This window comes from Mchenga conophoros, linkage group LG17 (assembly GCF_057382185.1).
Source record: "Mchenga conophoros isolate Kocher_MC1m ecotype Shallow Benthic linkage group LG17, M_conophoros_male_GT1.1, whole genome shotgun sequence".
Lineage (NCBI taxonomy): Eukaryota > Metazoa > Chordata > Actinopteri > Cichliformes > Cichlidae > Mchenga > Mchenga conophoros.
The window spans coordinates 607,560-632,930 of NC_140542.1; the positions used below are offsets into that span (position 1 = coordinate 607,560).

A 25,371-nucleotide genomic window follows, 5' to 3' on the forward strand; every position below is an offset into this window, starting at 1 on the left:
AGGTGGAGCGTGAGGGGTGGTTCCCTATTTTTTATTTATTTATTTTTGTTGTTGCTGGGAGTTGGAACCCTGTTAGTTAGGTTGCTTAATATTTACGCTAAGTACTCTTTAAAGTACCAGAATAGGGAGGATGGTGTAGGTCTAAGTTTATTAGATTGATCAGTATTGCTGAACTATGAAATATTTTTTTTGTATACAGGTATAACAGAATAGCTTTAGTGTAGTTGTTGTTTTAAACTTGAGTATGAACTTGCAGACTTGCAAAATGCAGCAAGATATTTTAAGAAAACAGTTTTGTTGATTAAAAAACACTATATCGGATTCATATCGGTATCGGCAGATATCCAAATTTATGATATCGGTATCGGTATCGGACATAAAAAAGTGGTATCGTGCCATCTCTAGTCAGGGACAAGTGCAATTGCATGGTAGGATGCTGTAAACGGACCGAACTTCAGTCAGGAGAACAACTGACATAATCCATGCACAATATGAGGTTAGTCATTCATATACTGCTGCATGGGCTGGGCTGTAGTTACATGGTAACGTTTTAAAAACTGAGCTTTAAAATGAGTAGTGGTAAGAAAAACCGACAGTGATCACTGACTGTTTTTAGGGGCTTTTTGAGATTAAATAGAACAAGATACAAAGTATTAAAACATGTTAAAACACAAAAGCCTTATTAAATGCAGGGTAGTTTTGGATTCGTCACGTCAGCACTTAAAGACTGGATTACCTGCAAATGCCCCAAAATCTTTAAAAGCACTTTGAAATAACAATTTAATTAAAAAGAATCAGTCACTTAAATTTTTTTTTAACCTCAACCAACTTTCTAGGGTTTACTGTGAGGAGCAGACATTCTGACGTTCCTGCATCTTTTATGAAGTAATTAATGTGGGTTTTATTGTCATAGTGCAGCACTTTTTTCATAAAGTCACAATAATTAGTGACAAACTAGAAAATCAATTTGAATGGACATTTGTTTAAATTTCCACTTCCTGTTACACATCTTCTACCAGTGTTCTGGCCCTGCTGGGAATATGGACAAACCCTTTTGGACTTATTAGCACCTAAAAGCAGACCTTAAAGGTCTCAATGAATCGACCCCTGAGTGTATATTAATGAGTGTCTGAGCACAGTGATAATATATGAGTGAGTGCATGAGAGCCGTGCAGAGAGATAAAGGGCAGCAATGACGTGCTGGAAGTGTCCCTACAGACGGAGCCCAAGGGAAATCTCAGATGTGAGCCCACAACTGTTTATCTACTTACACCTTCCTATTAATAATAAAGCACATTGCATTTGCTTTTCATTATTGATGCATGAATCATTTAGAGCACGGCTGTCAAACAAATGGAGCGTGGGACAGAAATGGCCCGCAAAAGGTTTCGATCCGGCCCGCGGGATGGCTTTGCAAATGTGAAAAATGGGGAAAGTGGAAGTCGTAAATGTTGTTCGTTTTTGATGGACAAAAACAAACAAAAAAGAAATTACATAAGAAATTAAGGTGTTTTTGAAATGTTTTGTATCACTGCAGATAAACCAGTTTGTTTTTGACAGTAGGTTCACAGTACAAATATATAAATACATAAAATACAATAAAATCAAATAACTAATGGAGGTAGTGGTACTAACACTAAAGGACAGAGGGTGGGGTTTTTTTTTAAATATATTTTTACACAACTTTTTCAGATGTCCACCCCATTTAACTCTTTCCCCCATAAAAACAACACATGACGACCTCCCCCGTATCCTTAATGACATGTTTGGACACCTCAGTATACATAGTTTGACATCCATTAACATAGAGTACCCTCACAAAGCCTCTATGTGGCTGGCAAATTTTCAATAGATACGACTAATTCTATGAAATGCACCTTTTCACCTTTACATATTCTTCTTGAGTTTGAAGCACTTTGATGTCTTTTTTCTTGAATTTTGGAGGCTCGTGTGAAAACGCTCTATTATTTTCTTTTCTTTGTCATGTTTTTTTTTTGAATGGCTTTATTGTACCATAATCATAAGAAAAAAAATCTGTTTCAAGTCTGCAAAGTTTTTGCACAAAAGAGTTTATGTAAGTAAAAAGAAAAAAAAACCTTCAGATGATTCATATGATTTTACAGCTTGGACCCAGAGTAATCTGATTTTATTAAATAAAACTAAATGGCAATGGAAGATTTGAAAGAAAGAAGGTGATAAACAATTTGAAAGAAAAACAACATGGAAAAGATTTTAAATTATTTCATGATTATAAAAAAAATTATCTGCCTGCTTCAGTAATACTATTCAAAACTGTCTCATTGGTCTTTTTGCTTTCAGATTAGGTTCAATTCACATTGTCATCCTGGTGTATCATCAAAAAAACTGCTTCAATTATTTTTATCATTGTTTTAATGCATCTTTGACTGTTTTTGACGATTGTTTACTTGCCGTGCCACACACTGCACAATCTGGTGAATATTGCAGATTCATTGTTTTAATACCTGCTTTCACCAGATCACAAGCTCAGGTTTGGAGTGGCGCAACTGGAGACAGGAAAACAGGACTTTTTAAAAATACATTTATTGGGTTCTTTAACAGCATTTTTGACAATACTTTCCAATTCATGTTGACATTTCCTTAAGCATTAGCACTACATTTAAAACCCAAAGTGTTTTTAATCTGGTGCTTTTGAGTCGTGATTCATGTTTCTTAAATATAACCTATTAAATGTCGAATAATAAACCGCGTCACAAAGTCGTGACACATAAAAGTTTCTTTCCCACGCTGAGATAGAACGGCATTTTTCTTGTAAGGAATTAAAAAAAGGAAGGAAAATCAAATTACTGCTTTCCATTTCCACATGAACATATGGCTGTTGAAACCAGTCTGCTAACAAATCTGTTGGCATAAAAATGCAAATGTCGACAAGTGAATCAGCCAGACAGAATAGGGACAACACAGACTGGGACCAGGAAAAAAATGTCATCATTGTTCAGATTCACAGTTATATAAAATAAATGTGCATGTGCATTTCTGACCGTCCAGTCCACACAGGTACGTAGTTCCTTGGTGGGGCCGTTGGACGCAGGAGGAAGCGAGGGCTGAGGTGGGCCGAGGTAATGGAGGCCTGAGCGGGAAATCGCTTTCCTAAGAAACGGAAGGAAACACACGGTTATCATTGTCAAGATACTTCATAGTTCTCGGACTTTTCAGTATAATTTAGTACATTATTCATATTAGGAGGCTGCTTTCAAGCGGGCTCAGCTGGAGATATTTGAGGTGAACCAGGAACAGCTTGGCGGAGAGACTGCCAGAGCCACTTTGGGGTGACGAGAGAAGTCGCAGACAGATCTGTTATGTCAGAGGATGAGTCAGCAGTCATCTCTCGCAGACGCTCGCCCCATTATACTTCCTGTTGCAGTTTTCTTAAACTGACTCGAGTACATCTTTATCCACTTCAATTGTCCCCGACTCTTTCATCTCATAGCTCATCTATCTTCTTCTGCAAGTACACAGTACAGTCACCCACATGAGAGGGCCCATCTGTCTACATCTATTAACTGCTGATCTACGCAGACACCTCTGCAGTCTCACTGGCTTCAGTCAATGCAAGAGAAAGCAAAAAATAAATAAAAAAATAAATTAATTAAAGTGAAAATATGAAATGAGTGCTCTCCTTCAAGTTAAATCTGTGGATTTGTCTTTTTAAAAGACGAGACAACCGGCCTGTTTGAACAACAGTGAATACCCTAACGTGTCTATTAAAGATAAAGACAAAGTGTCACCTTTATTTGCAAACCACACCCACAGAATGCTGTTTGGGCATGGCTTTTTATAGGCACACCAAGGGACTCTTTAAAGTGTTATGACCGGGGCTTTCAAATTCACACTAAGTTGGTAAAAATGAGAGAAGTTAATCATTTGGCATGAACAAGAAGTTTAGTAAAGGAGATGGAGATGCCAGAAAATTTGTTTGACAAGATTAACTTAACTTCACAAAAGTGATGTAGTTACTGAACTTTATGCTTTAATGTGTATTTCCCACCAGTTGGCAGGTGGTTACCTGCTAACAGAAGAGAGAGAACTGTCACTGTGGCTAAACCTGAACCAAACCACATATGAGTCTGGGCTTTTAGGAAAGGGCAAAAGAGTACTGCTGTAAAGGAAAAGGGTGTGCTCCAACACTACGGCAAAAAGAAAAGAAAAAAAGAGAGCTTTGTAGCTCAAACGCAAAAAAGTTACACACTGACAACTCACTGCTTGATTTCTGATTAAACTATTTATTTATAACTATTCATTATATTAAAATATACTACAGTAGAATACAAACTATTGCAGATCAGGAACATTTAAAACAAATCCTGAGTTGAGGCGATGAACAAGATGTTTATAGTAACTAGTAATTATGGGCATTACCAAAGGTGTGTGGGTGTGTGCATGCGTGCGTGCATGCGTGTGTGTGTGTGTGTCAGTGGAAAAGGAGTATCTGACCCCCTGTGAAAGTTTCAGTGGCCCTCTGTCTAAAATTATCAGCCAGGACAAAGAGGAGTCCACTTACACACCCTGTAACCTGATGACACACACACACAACACACACACACACACACACACACACAAAAAAGTGCTCACAGCCCCTGAGATAAAAATAGCACACTGTGGATGACCGGAAATGAAAGGACGTATGGAGGCCGGACATATGCCGCATAAAACAGCGACCACACACAAATACCAGCGAAGTCTAACTGATTAAAGGACCTCGTTATTTAAGGCCTCATTTTTACACTTTTACTCCTCGTTACTCACAAAGTTCTCCACTCAGCTCTGAGGGCACTGCACACAGTAAGTCCATTAGAGGAAGTAGCACATGCAGCGAGACTGAGCAAACCCAGAGTTTTACTGGAACTGCTTATTCAGAAGTGAAACGAAAGGCAGAAAGCGAATATGCAAACATTTATCAGGTTTAAACAAGTTTGTGTTTCATTTTGTCTGCTGAGGTCGGACACACATTTGTTTAGGGACAATGGTGCGTTTGATGCTTGCCGAAACCAATTTTAAAAATCAACAAGAAACGAGAAATGAAAACGAAAAATGTTTCATTTTCTGCTGATTCACGTTTGACCTACTGCACCTATCAAATGAGTAAACAGGGTTTCTAATAAACTGGAAGTCAGACATATTGCTGGTGTTCACCACCCCTCATTTCTCAATGTTTTGTGAAGAAAATGGGTGTAGTGCAACCGTGAATGGAAATACAGCGGAAGGCAAAGACTGTTTGTACAATCACTTTAAAGTCAGTATTTTGTGTAACCACCTTTATTCTTCAACATAGCCGAAACTCTGAGGCCGATTTCCTGTAATTTCCTTAAGTAGTCTTCAGGAATAGTTCTCCAATAGTCCTTCTTCCTGAAGGACAATGAAAAGTTCTTATTTGGATGTTGGTTGCTGTTTGATGATCCCACACTTCTTCATTAATGTTGAGGTCTGGGTTCTGGGGAGGCCAGTCCATGACTGATTATGTTCCACTGTCTGGTTTTCTATCCAGGTATGCTTTTACTGTATGGTATTGCATCAAAATCTAACAGTACTCTTCTATGCTCTGTAGGGAAAACAAATATTATGCTAACTATGCCAAAACACTAAAATTTTACATAATTTAATGCCTGTCAAACATTGGCGTTTTTCAAAGATGGTTGGAGTGGAATGAAAAGCAGTGAAAAAGCAGTCACTGCTTGCTGTAAAGTGCTATTCCTCAAGACCACTTTACAAAATTGCAAGGAGGTCTGGCTCCTTGGAAACTAAATATAAAGACTTTTGTACAGTAGTGTTCACCTGCACATTTGGACAATTGTGTTCATATTTCTCTGAGCCAGAAACACAGACAAAGGAAATCTTTCCTAAGCAATGCAACAACTTTCTGCAATGCAATGCATCATCTGAGAGCAAATGACCATCAGTTAACATTTCAGCCCTGTACACTACTTTAAACTGTGCATACTGAGCCATTATAATGTCACCTTAGTTTTTAAATTAACTTTGTTACTTTTTACTAAAATTATTAACATGTCTTCCTTCATATAAAACTTTTTACATGAAGTGTTGTATTTTATTCAAATTTGTACTTAAACGGACTGTTATTACATTGAAGACTTGTACTGTTTGCTAATTTTACTCTATGATTTTCTACTTAATTGAGCCATTTTCTGGGATGGATGTGCCACATATACTTTTTATGTAGACAGACCTGCACTAAACAAGATGACACAGAAAAAAAAACAAGACAGAGGGAAACACCAAAAAACAGAAGCGAGGATAAAAATGAAAGTAAGCTCGAAAAGTAAATTCCTGAAAGAATTTCCAGAACAGCAAATACATTAAAACAGGAACCCAAAACTCAAATACACAGCACTCTAGCACCATGAGCTCTTTCTTTAATAAATGCTGCTGTTACTGACGTTAGCGAGTATCGCTATCACAGATGACAGCCAAAACCAGGAAAATCAGATCCTTCAGAGAGACACAAACACATTTAACCCTGCCGCTTACTGCCGAGGATTATTGTAAACTGATTATGAGTAGTGTGTGTGTGTGTGTGTGTGTGTGTGTGTGTGTGTGTGTGTGTGTTGTTCATGGAGTTCTTACTCATAATGAAATGACCCTGAAATGAAAGTGTGTACCTGAGAGGGGTTTGTTGTCTTGTTTTCTCCTTTTGGGGGGGGGGGGCTTGTAGCCAGACAGACAGAAGTAGTAGTACCCTTAAAAAAGGCCCATTAGCATCACTCTCTTATTCAGAGGTCATGGGCCACCATTACATTTGAGTGAGTCCTAATCTACTAAAAGCAGACAGGATCACAGGAATTATAGCTAGCTCCTAAAAATCTAAACATAAAATGAAAGTGGTCTCTGAAACACACACACACACGGCATGCCTGACTTGGAGTTATTTTAAGCAAATTTGTCCAGAAAAAGTCTGCAGAAGCCCATCAATCTGAAAATAAATCTTCCTCAAAAGCAGTTAAATAAACAGGAACGACTCCTCAACACTGCAAATCCAAAAACAGGAAGTGTCTAAAGTAAAGACAAAAATCAACAGAGCAATTCACTGCACGGTTCACCCTGACCTGCAGAACTTCTAACATAGTTTTATTGCACTTGGACGGTTTTTCACCCTCTTCAGTTTGAAGCACCAGTAGAAAATGATCCTGTATTATTACACCAAAAGCTACCCAGCAGTAGACAAATTAAAAACATCTCTACCTACACCATGAAAGTCCCAATATAATGGATATGATTCTACTTAAAGTACCTCAAAGAAATCTACTTAATTTTATTATTATTTATTATTTTCTTCCTACTTTCGCCAAGTGCTTTCTCATACTGGGTCATGATATCTGAACGAGGAGTTGTCTCTGTATTATTGAAGGGTCTTTACCTTACAACACAAAACGCCTTGATGCAAACAATAAGTTATCGATCACAATAATAATCCTCCTTTCTAACATTTAAACCTTTCCTATTCAATGTGACCCTAAAATTTTGACTGAACCTATAAACTCATCAGCAAAGTGTTGCTGATGTCATGGACACAGGCTGTTTTCCCCACACACCTCTATAATACAGAAGCTTTTGGGCATAAGAATGCAGGTTTAAAGCACGCACATCTTTTATGCTCATGACTTTGCAAGTTTAACAAAGGAAGAAAAGCTGTAAAATTATCAGTCAATATAAAATTATATTTTTGCCCAGTGCCCGTCCTTAGTAGCTTCCAGTGGAGATATCAAACTTTAATTTTGGACGTCACTTCTAAAAACTTGGAAAAATCTCATTCCAGTTCTAACACCACCTACTCTTCCTCTCTTCTTCCTTTCCTTTTCACTCATTTTTCCCCTTCACCATCTCTCCTCTTTTTTCTGAACACATCACTCTTCTTCAGTCCTCCTCCTCCTCCTTCCTCTCTCTCGCTCTGCTTTGTCATTGTGCACATCACCTTCACTTCTCTCATACCTCCCCCTCTAATCTTCCTCCATTCTCCTCCCACTGCTTCGCTCCTCCTCTCCCTCACGCTGCTGTCATCCTCTGCCCCCCTCCTCCTCCTCATTTCTCATCCTCCCTTCTTGTCCTCATCTCCTTATTTCCAGCCTCCTCCTCCTCTTCCTGTAGAGGTGGGTTGTCGGCGTTGCCACGACAACGGCACAGCGGGAGCATCGGCAGCTCATCCAGTAATTGTATTGGTGGAGAATCTGCGTGTTGTGTGTGTGTGTGTGTGTGAGGAGCGTGTTTCAGCAACTTTACAGTAAATGCAGTTAATTAGACAGACACCCCATCACCCTATGTGGGATGACAGTGTGAATGTGGACACAAAGTCATACACATATACCGTCTTCAATACACAGCCCACACACTGAGGATGATGTAATTCGCCAAATGTTTTCTAAATACGGATCCTTTGCATCCACCGAGGGATCAACAGTTACTACAGCAGGAACTGTTTATGTAGTTTTTTCACTATTCCAGTGATTAAGGTGGAAGAAGATATGATTCTCGAGGTGGGTGGTACGGATGATGTACAAGCCTACAATGGTTAATTTTCCTCCATAGCTGCAGTCATTTAACCAGTTTCTGAAAATCACTGTGTGGCCACAGAGGCGAGTCGTGCCTGTGCAACACTGCTCATGATCAAAGCTAAAGTGAGAACAAAAGTAATAGGCACAAAAATAAAAAGGCAGCTGCAAGTGGGAGGAATCGGGCTTAACATCTTCGGACTCCAGAAGATGTTGTGATTACGTGGGAGAAGCTGGTTAACAAAAGAGACAACTGCACCAGTGTGGGTTTACTCTGAAGTCAGTTTCTTTGCACAGACTGAGTATAATTGGAGAGAAATCCAAATGTAAAGGTTTACTTTTACTGAGAGCAACCACTTATTAGATTGTGTAGAAAAATGAATAAATATGCTTCATTTATTTAACTAATTGTGCCAATCCTAAATGTTAAGATTTTCCAGTCATGTCATAAGCCTTTTATACAGTGATGTTCTGTAAGGGGTTATCTTGTGAAAGGCCAGAAGCTGAAAATGTCACATCACTGTCTAGATTAGATGTGAATATATAATACATAACAGATTGTTTTTGTATAACAAACAGGTACTGGCCATAATCCAAGGTTAGTTTGCACCTCAGACATGGATTAACTTGCAGAAAGACCAAAGTTAAACTTACTTATATATTGATTGCTTACTTTAAAATCATCACACTGAATCCTGTAAAGGGGATGTGAATATTTTTATGAGATGCCACTTCTGTGGTGAATATTTATATATTGTTTATTATGTAGATCAGGGGTGGGGGAACTCAAGGCCTCAAGGGCCGGTGTCCTGCAGGTTTTAGATGTGTCCTTGATGCAACACAGCTGATTTATATGGCTGCAGGACACTGACCCTTGAGGCCTCGAGTTCCCCCACCCGCGATGTAGATGATGTATTTTAGGTTTACTTTGCATTTTTGTAAGGTTTACACTTTGTATGGATGTTACCCTGACCAGGTTTCCCTTTATAATAAAGGGACTTTTGTTAATACTTTTATTTAACCAGAAAGTCCCTTTATTGTGATTTACAGTGATTTAAAATTACCTCACGGCACTGCACACAAAGAGGGACTTCCAAACCAAAATAACCAATGTCAAAATTGATTTGTCTGACTCAATCAACTCCCACTGATGTTGGAATATAGTTTTGCAAGCAGCTACTGCAGATTCTTTCTGTATTACTTAGACTGAAACAATATAAAGGCTTAATTAATGATAATAACACTGATATTAGTAGTAAGTTGCACAGCTTAACATTTCTACCACAGTCCAGTCTTTTATTTTAACCAAAAGAAACCGGCATTATTTTTGTTTCAAGAGAAGCAATGAATATGCCATTTCCAAAAAAGGAGTTGCCAGTGGTTGGTTTAAGAAATGTTATTATTTTCAGCTTTGTTCCTGTTATATATGAATACCAAGAAGTTTATTTTTAAGAACAGTTTCATACTTATGAGTAAGATCTGCATTTTAAACACAAACCCGACAGAAACTGACAAATAAATTGTTAATACTGAGAAACAACTGAGGAGCCAATTATTTCCACTAATTTCACAACTTGAAACATTTTCTTAAAAACATTAACTGTATATGTGGAAACGAGACACATTACACTTGAGTCGTTGCTTAGATGTAGTTCCAAGTGAAATGTTAAAGATGAACAGCTCTCAACCGTTATTTTACAGCCTACTTTTACAGTGTACGTTAATCTACACAATCACATTGTTTATTTTATAAGCTTTACATAATAATACTTTGAGCGAGTGGTTTATTGTTATATTGTTGTTTTCTCTATAAACGTGAAGTTTTTGTGTAGAATCAACAGGTACAGTATCACAAAGATTTCCTGTATACTTACCACACTGAACGTTTCTCATTATCCAACAGGAGTTTAATTAAATATATATATATTTATATTATTTTAAAATGATATTACAATTAAACAATTAAAATTTGTCCTGAACAAGTAAAACTCACAAGAGCGTAAGTGATTTATAGTTCTCCTCTCATTGGGCTGTTCATGATTTATGCCAAACTATTATTCAGCATCAATATAAGTTAGGCCCACAAAAACAAAGAAAGCTCATTTTACTGTAGGTCATTGAAGAATTCAGCTGATGTTTTGTTGTTGTGACTATTTACAGTTAAAAAATACAGAAATACCCCACTATGACTGAGTGTGCCCACACTTTTGACTGGTACTATGGTATTTTTATAGTTGACTTGCCATTAAACTCCAGTCACTAACTACATTCACTGTGAGCTACTGTAAAATTACCTGTATGTCTGCAGTGCTATATTACAGTGCTAAAAGAATGAAAAGCTGTTCACATTGTTCAGATGAAGCTACAGGCAGAACTTCAAACATCTCAGTGGCTCCACTCACCTGTAGCCAAAAATTCGATGGAACCAGCGCACTTTTTCCCCCCTCCTTCTCCTTCCTGCCTTTGCGTGGGTTTCAATATTTATCATTATTATGCTGAAAGGTTTTCTCACTTACTCTGTAACTAATGCTTTCCAAGATAACAGAGAAAAACATCCCAGTGCAGACTGAATCACCCAGAAGTTGTTTCCTTACACACTCACAGCACGGCTCGGGTAATTATGCCAATCAACGTGACGGGTAAGAGAGACCTGACACCAGACATCTGAGCTCTGTACTATGTGACAATGACCGTGTGTGTGTGTGTGTGTGTGTGTGTGTGTGTGTGTGTGTGTGTGTGTGTGTGAGAGAGACAGGCAGGATGTGTGCGTTTTGATCGAGTTACTATTAAGTTATGATGTAACCACAAACAGCCAAAGTAGAGGAGATAAAGTTCATGAAGCAAATTAATGTAGTGAATTTAAATTTCTTACAAAGACGCACCAGCGAGTGTGAGAGCAGTGGTATCCGATGAACTATGACACTGGATCCTCTGCTCTCCTTTAGCCTCTGCCCTCTTTTTTCTACATCAACAAACTTTCAAGCACATAGATGAGGATAACCAGCACCAGAGTGTCTTCAGAAAGTAATTCAAAGCAAACCAATCAGTCAAGCATCACATTAAAGTATTTGCGCGTCATACATTTTTCTCTACCCCTTTCTGTTGGACTTGTTTATGCTCTTTAATCTTCTCACTGTCCCCTAACCCCCAGCTGGTCACAGCAGATGGCTGCCCCGCCCTAAGTTTGTTAAGATGGAGTTTTAACAGATCTCTTCCTGTTAGAATTGAGTGCTTCCTTCCCACTACCGCCAAACACTTACTCATGAGGTTCAGCTTACTTGCGGTTTGCATTACGCGAGTCATCCATCCTCACATGCACAGACAACAACACAGACAACAGAAAAGGATAATACAACCTAATGAAGAGGCAAATAAAGAATTCACACAGCATTATGGAGATAACAAAACCATGATTTGTTTATCTGATCGGTAGCTGCTGGACTAAAAGCCTTAAGAAACTGAAAATTCACTGTGCAAAGGTTGCTGCCAAATGAAAAAGAAAAAAACAAATCTGACCAGCCAGTTTGTAACTGTGTGTAACAGAGAGACTGGGTTCAGCTCCAGCTCTCCGCTCAACCTCCACTCAGACCATTTAATACTTTGAGTTAGTATCTTTTTATTTCTTTTGAGTAATCGCCTTTCTTTAAACCTAACCCCGGTCTTATATACTACAAGCAGAAACTTTTTCAGACTTTAATCCTTCTCTCTGTGCACCTTGGATTAGTAAAGGTTGTGCCAGAAACCTCTATTCTGTCTAAGATTTTACAAGAGCAGCTAGCTTTAAAGTCAGACCTTCTACCAAAATGTCTGTAGCTGCTGTCTTTCTATTACATGTACTTCACTTTAAAGCCACACAATCACAATAAACAACTCATCTAAAGTTTACTTTACTTCATCGTCTTTTCAGTAAAGCCTGCTCTAAGGATAAGCAATCAAGGTTTCCCTTTTTTATTCATTGCACCACTTCTGCAAACAAAACAAAACAAAAAAAGAACAGATAAAATCGGTAATTCTGACAGCATAAGTGTTTTTTTTCACAGGACTGCTAATATTTCAAAATAACCAATATATCATTTAACGATATAGGCAAAAAGTTGTTGGAAGGGTGTTTAAACACTTTTCTTTTCTCTTATTTTCCTGCCTGTCTCCTTTCCCTCCTTACTGCCCTCACAGGTGAATCTTCTCTATTTTTGGAACATTACATAAGAGGTAACCTGGCAAGGGCAACTTGAGAAACACATGCAGACACACAAATGCATGAGCTCATGCTTAGATATGCACGTGCACACACACACACATCACTCTCATAAGGAAAGGAGAGTTGAACTGAGTGTTCGTGCAGCTCAGAGTTAGACCGATGTGGGGATTTAAAGGCCAAGAAGACCAACCTGCTTTATTTTTATACTGACAGAACTTAACTCTTGAGAGTGCAGGTTAAAAAGAAAAGTTCAGAAACGTCTTTAAAAGATCAATAAAAAAAATACGAGTAATGCTAATTAAATTAATCCATGTTATGCAACAATATAACACAAAATATCCAAACTGAAATGCCAAAAAAAAAGGCTTCACTGAAAGGTCAACTCTCACTCTGTGCGTGTGCAGCAGGCTTTTGTAAGTTTAACATTGCATCACAGCTGCTTTTCTAAACTATCTGTGATGTCAAAAACCAAACCTCCCCAAACAAAGACACTGAAGTCTGGCTCCACAAAATCTGCACAACTGCACAAATCAAATCTGATGGGTATTGCTCATCATTTAGTACAATTTTGCCATCGAGTCAGGTACTTACTGAAAGCTTTGTGAATTTACAGTGAATTTCCTTGAACTAGAATTAAAATGTAAAAACAGCTAAATAAATGTATAAATCAAGGCGGACGTGGTGGGAAACATGAGGTAGGGAACTGAGCAGAGATTAATATGTGTTAATCTCACAAATTGGGACGCAATCAATGCATTATTGGATCAGATATCATTCGGATCTCGACTCAGACAGCTCGATCGGGCATTAGTGACAACAAGCCGATCCATTTATTAATTCAATCCTATGAACTGGCTGCTAGCAAGAAGCCAACAGCTTCATATTTGCCACGCCGACAGCTTTTCTTTGTAGCTGCAAAAAATAAGAAATCAATGTTTTTCTGCTCATAACTGCAGCTTCGTAAAACAAAAAAGGAAAAGAAGAGAAGCTGTTTTTTTTAACTTGCTATATCTAAATGTTTGATGTAAGTGGTGATGGGTGTCCATATGAAAAGTCTCTCCTGCAGGTTATTTATTCTAATGGTAATGCTAGCAACACTTGTCTTATCCATTGATTGGCGATCAGTCATTTTTTCTATAATTATGTTGTTCCAGAAACAATCCCATCAGGAAAAAGTTTGGATCCAACAAGTTCCCTTCTTCCAGCGACCATTCTGATCACTTCCAAAACCTTTTCCTTAGGTGGCTAAGTTTAAAAGTGAGTTTTTCCTTCCCACTGTCACCAAGTGCTTGCTCATATGGGGTTGTTTTATTGTTGGGGTTTGTAGGGTCTTTACCTCACAATATAAAGTGCATTGAGCCAACTTTTGTTTTGATTTGGTGCAATATCAATATAACTGAGCTGAACTGAACTGAAAAGGCAAACACTGGTCCCCGAAAGCCCACAGCCTCCATTGCAGGATGCCTGTAGGTACTGACAAAGATGTGTAGAGGCCCAGGAGACTTGAGTTGTTTGGAAAAACTTGCATAAGGTGTCACAGCAGACTGAGTGAGGCCTGACACAAATCCAACTATGAGCAACTTCAGTCCTGAGAGCTGCATAGCAAAAATGAGTGTCCTACTCTGGAAATACCATTGGGTCATTCCATGAAATATCAGTGAGTGTCCTACCATCAGAAAGACTTTAACCCTTTTACATGGCGTGATGCATAAACAATTCTTCACAATGAAGCTCAAAATATTCAACAGTGGAGTAACAATGAGCAAAAGTGGCATTCTGTATGGCACAGAGACGCTGCAGAATGCCAATGAAGCAAACACCAATTGTGTCTTTTCGCAACTTGTCAAACTGCCAGTGTTTACAGTAACTTCATCACTTTTACTGTCATCACTTGGTTTTTATTATAAACCCCCAACAAAGAGGTGAAACTCATCACAAACGGGTACACAATGATCTGTGTGAACATGCTTCGCGTTACAGGCTTAATGTGCGCACAAATACACAAGGATGTAAAAACATAATTTAAACTGAGCTCAAACACTGACAGTTAAGGACATCTCAATCCTGCCAGCCTGCCCTTCATTCACTATCTAACAAATGCCTGCTCTATTCTGCTGTCGCTCCACTTCTGTTTCTTTATCTCTCTCCTTTCAATCTCATCCCAATTTTCTTCCCATTATTCTCTCCTCCACTCTCTGCCTCTATGTGGGTCACTGTGAAAAGCTCGTACATTGCCTCTGGTGACACAGCATGCCCAGCTCGTGTGCACGTATGTGTGACAGAGACACACAAATGCAGGCCTCAGGTAAAGGCGTCCGACAGATTAAAGTTGATCACCACATGCAAGCGTGCAAGATGAACTCGAGGATTCAAACAATTTAGACCATTACAAAAAAGAAAAACAAAAAAACAACCCTGTCTGGTACTCTATGGAAGGTTTCTGCCTCCATAACAACTCTACAGTAGGTGAATTTAGTTGTAATAAGCAATAGCTGCAGGCTAATGGTGTCTGCTAGGCTTCACCTCCACTAAGAGGAGTCATTCAGCTGGATCTATTTTGCTGTATTTGTGCTGTTGGCGTTTTCTGAAGGACTTGCTATGTGGTGCAGGAGGTTTATTCTTTAGTTTTGGAGAGTTAAATTCATGTCCTTTATCCTTCTGCTACTTTGCGCCAATTAGCTGATCGTCCAATAGCTGTGCAACCCATAAAGTTTATGAATGCCATGTGCTAGCAAGCTAGCCCACATTAGCCAATAACTCAGCACTCCGCGCTCTCATCCAAATAAGACTACTTCTACACCAAGAAAAACAACATGGCAGCTGCTAACACACTCATGAGTCATGTTACTGTGGCTACATCTATTTTTTTAAATGCAGTCAACGAATTTGAATCCAAAAATCAGTGCACTCTTTGGATGGTATTGTAGTATAATTGACCCCCAATGCAAGCTAGGATTTTACTTTGAAAATGTTAAACTAACATTACAAGCCCCATCCATGCAAAACTGTTTACATAGAGCCAAGCACACGGTCAGGACCTAGAGTCACCTGTGTAAGCACTCACTCCTCACACATAGCAGTTACAGCACCTAATCAGACACAACTTTAAGTCTTAATATGTCTTAAATGAGTAATTATATAAAATGTACTTCCTGGAAAAAGAAACCCAAAACGGTTTTGTGTCTGGCTGTAAACATGTTTTTTTCTGCCATAAAGTTGGGCAATCTAAAAGTTGACTGTCTTTTGGAGTCAGCCTTGAATGGCCACTGGAGGAACTGCATTATTTGGCACTTTCTTATTTTTTTTTAAGCTAGAAGTCTGACTACTTAGAGTAATCTGGTGTAGTGTCTTGGTTTCTGTGTAGGGCTGGGCGATATGGCCTAAAATCCATATCACGGTATAATTTGAAGCATGTGCGGTAACGATATATATCGCGATATATTCTTTTCTTCTGTATATTTTACACACTATGAGGCACACTTAAAATCCTTTAATATTCTCAAAAATCAACAATGTTCCTTATGTATGAATTCTGGTTGTGCTTACTGACCTCGAAACAATTTTATGTGATACACAGCACGCAGAAATCTGTCAAAAAATGTTTTAGACTTTGGTAAGCTATGAAGCCGCACCGCTTGATGGATTGGCGGAGCATTACGGCTGCCGTAGCCAGGAGCCTCACGGAGTAATCTGGGTCCAAAACGTCTGCTTTAGGTCCCAAAGTCAAACAAACACTGCGGCATCACTGAGAGTTACAAACTGTCTAAATTCTTTCATCTTTAATAAAATGATCAGTGTTGCTGCTTTACCAGGTGTAACAATTCAGTTGAACATCCAGGCATCCATGAAAACAGAATTTATTAAATTCAACAGAGTTAGAAGTTAGCAGGAAGTTAGCAGGAAGTTAGCTCGCTAGTTTCCACCTAAACATGATATAGCATGTTCTGACTGAGAGATTTCTGAAAAAATAAAAACGTACAGCTCTGCTACCACTTCCAACATAAATGAAGACAGAAAATTAAACAGCAATGACGTTTGTAGGGTTACAGAAGTTGGACTAGCTCGTATATAATGATTTCCTACGTAGGGCTGTGCGATATGACCAAAATCTCATATCCCGATATAAGAATTCTATCGTCCGATAACGATATAAATCACAAAAATGTAACATTTTCTGAAAATTCTGTGAATCTCGGGCAGCTCGACTTGCGGGAAGTGTTTCCAGCTGCGCGTCATGTACCTGGAGTCCAGTGTTTTAACAGATGCATGAAACTATACATTTTTAGACATAAGTTGTAAAGGCCGCCGTTTTCTTTGTGAGTATTTGTTACACGGCGTGCTGCAGGGAAAAGCCTGTTCTAACATTTGAGTCTAAGGTTTATTTTTTAGCACCTGGTGGCTCTTTTTTACTTCTCATCCGTAAATAATCTGCTCTTTCACGTGATTCAGTTTATTTTGAAAAGTCTCAACAGGATCTTGAGCTTTATTGTGAAAGGTTTAAGTGGAACATAAACAAGCAGACACGCGATGGTGTTACCGTCGTTGTTGCTAACCACAACGCATAAAAACAGGCGCTTGTCCGTCCGCAGTGTGGTTATATTAAATATAAGAGAAAGAGAGAACTTAATATAGCCACTACAGTGACCATCAAAACGATGAAAAAATATTGCCATAAACAGTTTATTTTGCGACACCACAAAACAAACGATAGCGTAAAATGAAACAATAGACGTTTTTATTTCGTCATCCGATATATATCGTTATATTGAACAGCCCTAGTCCTATGTGATCACTAGCAAACAGCTACATTAGCATAACATTAGCACAGTAAAGCTGGAGGATGAACGCTAACTTATTTCCACTCAATAAAAGTTAACGTGAGGGATTCTGGTGGTTAGGGACAAATGCAATTGCATAGCAGGATGCTATAAACGGACCAAACTTCAGTCAGGAGAACAACTGAGATAATCCATCCACAATACGAGGTTAGTCATTAATATACTGCAACAACATGGGAATAGAGCAGCTACGAGAGAATTCAGCATTAATGAATCAATGGTACGGAAGTGGAGGAAGCGCAGTTTTTGGCTTTCCCCATATCCCAAAACTGCTTCGTCTCTTTGCTATGACTGTCGCCCGGCATAATTTGCAGATGATGTTGTTTGCAGCCGCTGCAATGCTTTCGACCAAAACAGGCGCAGCTTGATGACACCATCAACATGCGCTATCGCAGTAGAGGGTTATAGTCAAAATCTCTACCGTTGGCCAAATTTATATCGTTTCTACCGTATACCGTTTATACCGCCCATCCCTATTTCTGTGCTACAATAAAATGAAAAATAAAATTAAAAAAAGAAAATCATACACATTCAAAAATGAGATTAAAGGTCCTCGCAAAAAAAAAAAAAAAAAAAAAAAGATTTCATAGGTAACCATGTTTACTATCACCCACAACTAGAGCTGGGCGATATGAGATTTTTTCATATCACGATATGTTTTTTTCATTTCAGGCGATAACGATAACTATCACGATATAAGCCAAATAACTATATTTGTAAGATTTAAATGTGCCGTTGCTCACAAGTAAAATGTGAAATAATCAGCAGCTTGTTTTTATTTAAATATTTATTTCCCATAATAAGTTCAACAGGGTAGATGTACTTAAGGAACATGAGACTTTTTCAGATAAATAAAGGCAAATATTGCAAACTATACAAAAGGCAGCCGCTAAAGCGTTTAAGTTTCAAAATAGAACAAACGAAACAGACTAAATTGTCAATTCCACTTAGAAACAAAATATTAATTCTAAAAATAAATCTTAGTTTGTTTTACAGAAGAACAGACAAAACTGACTAACTTTTGTCAATATCAAATAAACTGAGAACTAAAAGGAAATTCTCAATCTCTCCTTGTTGTATAGCTGAGCTTTTCAAACAGTTTTAACAGTTACTTTAGTCTGACAAAAGCCGAATGACAAATTAGCGCTTCCAGTCAGAGACTGAGGCTACGTCCACACGTACACGGGTATTTTTGAAAACTGAGATTTTCCGTTTTCGTTTTAAAAAAATAATCCCGTCCACACATAAAGGCAGAAATGAAGGAAAACGCTGCTATGAACATGCCAAAGCAGCAGGTGACGCTAGATTCCTAACCGTGCAGAAATGTTGGCCAATCAGAAGTCTAGAAGCCTCGGTGGGAAAAAGTAAACAAAGCTGGGGCACAGAAGCAGAACCGAGTCGTATGTGTGGACGGACAGTAACTGTGTGTATATGTAAGCATTTAAACACTGCAGAGAGTAGAATTAACAGTAACAGTATTGTAGAAATTCATTTCACCGAAACAATAACGTGGCGCACAGTGTGACGCATGCACCAGTTTATTGTATTTCCAGACTTTCTTTCGGCACAATTTACAGTGCACGCTACTCTGTTTTTTGTCAGACTTGAAATAGCCGAAATACCTTCACACTACGGAACTTCTTTGGCTCTTCCGTTCGACAATCTCTCCGGCATTGGAACCATCATCTGTTTTCTCTTCGGTCACGCTCGGTTGATTTTTCTAGTCGGCACACTCATTTCCTCCATTACGCGCTGGCTCCATTACCCGCTGGCTGCTTCCCAAACAAACACACGGCTTGGCACTTGTGCTGTACGTAACAAGTCACGCGACGTGACGCTGCGGCTGTGATTGGTTCGGCTCTGCGCTACTTAATTTGGATTGGCTGACCTATTTTTTTTTTTTTTTTTTTTTTTTTTTTTAAAGAGGACAAGAGCGGCGAGGTCTATCGCGATAGCTTAATTTCTCTATCGAGTAAAAGTTATATCGCGATACATATCGTTATCGTTCTATCGCCCAGCTCTACCCACAACTCAATTGCTCAAAGTAAAGTTAAAGAAAAAAAGAAAAGAAAAGTTAAACTCAGATAGCGCCCACTCTGCACAGCTAAAAGTTATTTCCACTGAAGTCCCTACAAGTCCCACAGTTTCATCGATATTCAATGATCGCTGGTCTCGACACCACTTCCAGTCTCTTCCTGTGTGTAAGGATGTTCAGATATCTCAGATTTCAGAATAATGATGCACCGTAAAGCTGAAAAATCTACCTGTCAGTGCTAACTTAATGCTAATGCAGCTCTATTATTTACCTCAAACCTCTCTGACATTTCTGAACTACAATGTCTAATAGCCGAAATACTAAAAATATACTGGTGTTACTCTCAGCTAATATTAGCTGATCCATCATCCTGGCAGGTTTATAGGTCTAGCTCAGATAATGTAACTAACACTCAACACATTGTGTATAGACACCAGGGCTGAAGCTGCCATTTCATCTTCGGTTGTGCGCTGCTTCTGATGTGTGCAGACATGATGAAAGGCTGTATTCAGACCAACAAAATGGCCTAAAGCCTCCTCATTTATTTCAGTGTTGCTGCTGCCTTGGCACAGCGAGAGGTGCTGAAGCAGAGGGATCAAGCAAAAAGAAAAACTCAGGGTCATCCAATTAGAAACTCAGTGCAAAATATTTGTGCACTAAAACAGCAATTAAATACATGTAAGGGCATGTTCCTGCTAAATAACAGTTTGCTTTGCAGTCACTGAGGTGGCTGAAAAATCACTCCTTCAAAATCCCCTGAATCGCTGCAGTGTTGTGGCATCGAAGAAGCTACCAACGCACCAGTCTCATATTTGCATCAGATATCGGTACAATAGTGACTCAGAAAGCTAGACCGGGTGGCATGACAGCATTCAACAAGTCTATATTGTTCTGTGTTACTCTATGGGCTCAAAATGTGGTCATAAATATTTTGTACTTGTAAAAAAGATTTGTGTGTGCGTAAAAAAGATTTGTGTGTGCGTAAAAAAGATTTGTGTGTGCGTAAAAAAGATTTGTATGTGTAAAAAGAATTTGTGTGTGGACTTAGAAAAAAAAAACCCTGCAAGTTACAAGTACGGATTTTGACCCTATTTTTCTTCCTTTCATCTGATTGGTCAATGTCATGTCAATCACAAATGTAAAAATCCAATCAGAGAACAGATGGGTTTGGCTGTCGGAGGGGCGCTTTTTTGAACTGCAGGTCCTTGAAGGGTGATACAGTTTGAAGCTGGAGGATCGCTATATAAATATCCGATAGCAGCTATAGGTCCCCTAACTTTAAGTAGCTGTTGAAAGGAAAAAGTTGTGGTATATCAGTGGTTAAAAATACCATTATTACTTTAGGATTAGTTTAACACAAAGTCGGGGCTGACCCAGGACCATTGCTGTGAGTCACAGTGCGCAGCATAAAAGTCCTTTCACATCGGACGCAGGATGTGCTGCTAATGCTAACTGCTAACTAAAAGCAAAGGATCCAGAATTTGTTGCGCTGGCTGCTGGGCTCTGTGGGTTTTTGCAGCAGCTCTACCTGTACTAGATGCACCTGCTCCTTGTCTTTTCTATCTCTGACTTTATGTCCTCTACAAGAGTTTGTTTTTTTTGCTGGTTCTTCAAATGTTCAATAAAAACATCTATGCTAATTCATAACGAAGAAAGCTTTGTAATGAAGACTGTCATTTCCAAAACACTGCCCGCCCCCACCCCGCGGTCCGCAGCGCTGTTGAAAAGGCTGTGGAATTCCCTATATTAAACACGTAGACCTGTGACACAAAAATCACCAAACTCGGATGACCACAGACTGTTTTCCTTCGTGGTGATGAAGGAAAACGCTGGGTTGGCATGTAAAAGGGCATTTATTCCCTTCAAAAACCTGCAGTTCAAAAAAAGCGCCCCTCGACAGCCAAACCCATCTGTTCTCTGATTGGATTGTTACATTTGTGATTGACATGACATTGATCAATCAGATGAAAGGAAGAAAAATAGTGTCAAAATCCGTACTTGTAACTTGCAGGGTTTTTTTTTTCCTAAGTCCACACACAAATCTTTTTTACGCACACACAAATCGTTTTTACACATACAAATCTTTTTTACGCACACACAAATCTTTTTTACACATACAAATCTTTTTTACAAGTACAAAATATTTATGACCACATTTTGAGCCCATATTACTCAGCCATGCATCAGCAGCAGTGCACAGGTTATTAGAGTGAGAGATAGCATAGCACAGAAGAAGCTAAAAGCAAAGCTCAGCAGTTTGTAGGTATTTCACGCTTCCCACACAGCCAGTTCTGGTTGGTTGTTTGCAGGTGATTTTGAGTTAAAAAAAAAAAACTGCACGCGAAGTAAGATGACACCGCTGAAAAGGTCAGTCAATGAAGCTTTCCATGTCAGCTTCTCTGCCTCTGGCATGTTCTGTTTAACACTTATGGTATCATAAGGCGTGTTTGCAATTACTGATATGAGGAAATGTTCACACAGCAAAGAACAGAGAAAGGAGAAACCAAAATGCCCACCAATGGCAGCAAAGCATAAAAAAACTTGCACAGTGAGCTGAAATGAAACAAGTGCAAATAAATTTGCTGAATAACAAATGTGTTTTTTTATTAATAGTTTTTGTTTTAGTTCTTTCAGAGGCATTACTATGCTCTATGATTTTGCCTTGGAAATAATAAAAAAGAAGGATTACATTAAAGGCCCTGCCTGAAAACAGTGGATTGCTCTCACTATGCTGGGAGAAGAGAGAGAAGTTACCCGATGTGAGGGCGTTCAGATATTTTAGGATCTTCTCCTGGAAAGGTGGATCCCACAGTAGACCAGCAAACTCATAGAGTAATTGGCAGTTATGCACATGTTATAAAAGACTGCTGAGAGAACTGAGCTGGAAAGTGAAGCTTTCAATTTATGGTCCAACCTTCACTGATGGTCATGAGCCGTGCGTGATGAGTGAAAAAGGGAGATCGCAAATATAAGCAGTCACGGGCGGCGGACTTCAAGTGGATGTCAAAGAAGTGTAACAGGAATGACTGCTCAGATGTCAGGTCTCCATCCGTCCGTGTTTGCAACACAGTACAATCTAGACTGTAAAGCCATTTCGGGTTGTTCAGGGATTTGAACATGATGCAATTTTCTTTTGAGGTTTTCTAGGTATGCCTAATGAGAGGAGATCCCAGGGGTAGATGTTGGAGGAATTATATATCTCATCTGGGCTGGGAACTCCTTGGGATGCCCCAGGAGGAAGTGGAAAGTAGAGCTGGGCGATAGAACGATAACGATATGTATCGCGATATAACTTTTACTCGATAGAGAAATTAAACTATCGCGATAGACTTCGCCGCTCTTGTCCTCTTAAAAAAAAAGGTCAGCCAATCCAAATTAAGTAGCGCAGAGCCGAACCAATCACAGCCGCAGCGTCACGTCGCGTGACTTGTTACGTACAGCACAAGTGCCAAGCCGCACGTGTGTTTGTTTGGGAAGCAGCCAGCGGGTAATGGAGCCAGCGCGTAATGGAGGAAATGAGTGTGCCGACTAGAAAAATCAACCGAGCGTGACCGAAGAGAAAACAGATGATGGTTCCAATGCCGGAGAGATTGTCGAACGGAAGAGCCATAGAAGCTCCGTAGTTTGAAGGTATTTCGGCTATTTCAAGTCTGACAAAAAACAGAGTAGCGTGCACTGTAAATTGTGCCGAAAGCAAGTCTGGAAATACAATAAACTGGTGCATACGTCACACTGTGCGCCACGTTATTGTTTCGGTGAAATGAATTTCTACAATACTGTTAATTCTACTCTCTGCAGTGTTTAAATGCTTACATATACACACAGTTACTGTCCGTCCACACATACGACTCGGTTCTGCTTCTATGCCCCAGCTTTGTTTACTTTTTCCCACCGAGGCTTCTAGACTTCTGATTGGCCAACATTTCTGCACGGTTAGGAATCTAGCGCCACCTGCTGCTTTGGCATGTTCATAGCAGCGTTTTCCTTCATTTCTGCCTTTATGTGTGGACGGGATTATTTTTTTTAAACGAAAACGGTAAATCTCCGTTTTCAAAAATACCCGTGTACGTGTGGACGTAGCCTCAGTCTCTGACTGGAAGCGCTAATTCGTCATTCGGCTTTTGTCAGACTAAAGTAACTGTTAAAACTGTTTGAAAAGCTCAGCTATACAACAAGGAGAGATTGAGAATTTCCTTTTAGTTCTCAGTTTATTTGATATTGACAAAAGTTAGTCAGTTTTGTCTGTTCTTCTGTAAAACAAACTAAGATTTATTTTTAGAATTAATATTTTGTTTCTAAGTGGAATTGACAGTTTAGTCTGTTTTGTTTGTTCTATTTTGAAACTTAAACGCTTTAGCGGCTGCCTTTTGTGTAGTTTGCAATATTTGCCTTTATTTATCTGAAAAAGTCTCATGTTCCTTAAGTACATCTACCCTGTTGAACTTATTATGGGAAATAAATATTTAAATCAAAACAAGCTGCTGATTATTTCACATTTTACTTGTGAGCAACGGCACATTTAAATCTTACAAATATAGTTATTTGGCTTATATCGTGATAGATATCGTTATCGCCTGAAATGAAAAAAACATATCGTGATATGAAAAAATCTCATATCGCCCAGCTCTAGCCTGCTGACAGCCCAACCTGACTTTGGAAGGACGGGTGGATGGATTACAGCTTATTCAATTAATACTTTCACTGGAATGATGCTGTGTATCAGCAGATACTCAAAGCCAAGCTAATGGTATTAGGTTTAGAACTGAAAAAGTTATATTGGTGTGTCCCCAAAGCCCACAACTAAATCTTGAGCTACCATAAAACAGGAAAACTGAAGCAGATAGCGAGCTATGTAAAATCGACAACAATATGCAGCTTCTTATTTCAGTCTCAGTCTGACCCTTTGCACATAAAAATACACACAAAAACACACAGGAACGTGACTGCACACATACACCAGCCGACAATAGCAGGAAGAAATCAACACACAAGAAACACACATACACTCACGGTCAGATTAACACTGTAGCATATACTTGTGTGGTTACTTACTGTCAAACAACACACAACAATTACTTCTCTGCACACACTCCACAATAATCACACACAAACATTTCCTTTACTCTCCATGCCTTAGCCGGTCTGGTGTGTCTGTGTGTGTGTGTGTACATGTGTGCAAAGCGGGGTGAAGTGTGTGGTTGTCATAGAAACCCCACTCAGACTTCCTTCCCAGTTTTATCCGAGCATGCAGCATTCCTCTCTGTGTCTGTCTGCCTTCCTCTCCGTCTGTCCGTTTGTCTGTGCCTCCACCGTGCGTTACATCGCTCCCCGCAAATCCCTTTCAGCACTCGGCAGCAGCTGAGAAACACTAAAGGCAAACGTAGCTGCAGATAACTTGCTCGAGTGTGTAGTCGCCAAGCAGTGGAAGAAAAGGAGCCACCAGACTGAGTGATTTCACCCAGCTGTCACTCCGCCCCGCTGAGCTGCATTGATTATCTGCCGAATGAAACGCACGGTGCACCTGTGGACCGTGACTGCCATGAATCAGCCCTGTTGGCACAGAATGGCACACTCATTCCAGGATCAGATTGCACAATGTTCGGGATCTGGATTGTGACAGAGCATGCCCTGGACCAGTCAAACCAGACAGATTCTGACATGGTAGTTTTGCTATCAGGGCCTCTTGAGATGTCACAGATTCACAACTGGTTCATTTAAACAACGAGACACCAGGGTTTTCCCTCCTTTTGTACTGCAGCT

The 25,371-nt window shown here is 39.3% G+C and overlaps 1 protein-coding gene across 5 annotated transcripts in view; it reads right to left on the minus strand.

Moving 5' to 3' along the window:
• The window catches only part of LOC146554792 (diacylglycerol kinase iota-like), a 91,200-nt gene that overhangs the window by 46,874 nt on the left and 18,955 nt on the right, over positions 1–25,371 (minus strand). For 4 of the 5 annotated variants that reach the window (XM_085251398.1, XM_085251397.1, XM_085251395.1 and 1 more), the window contains exon 2: positions 3,021–3,129. In XM_085251398.1, the coding sequence (XP_085107524.1) occupies positions 3,021–3,129 (109 nt within the window). Of the gene's footprint in view, positions 1–3,020; positions 3,130–5,293; positions 5,594–25,371 lie in introns of those variants that run through there. The other variant, XM_085251399.1, reaches the window with a different exon arrangement.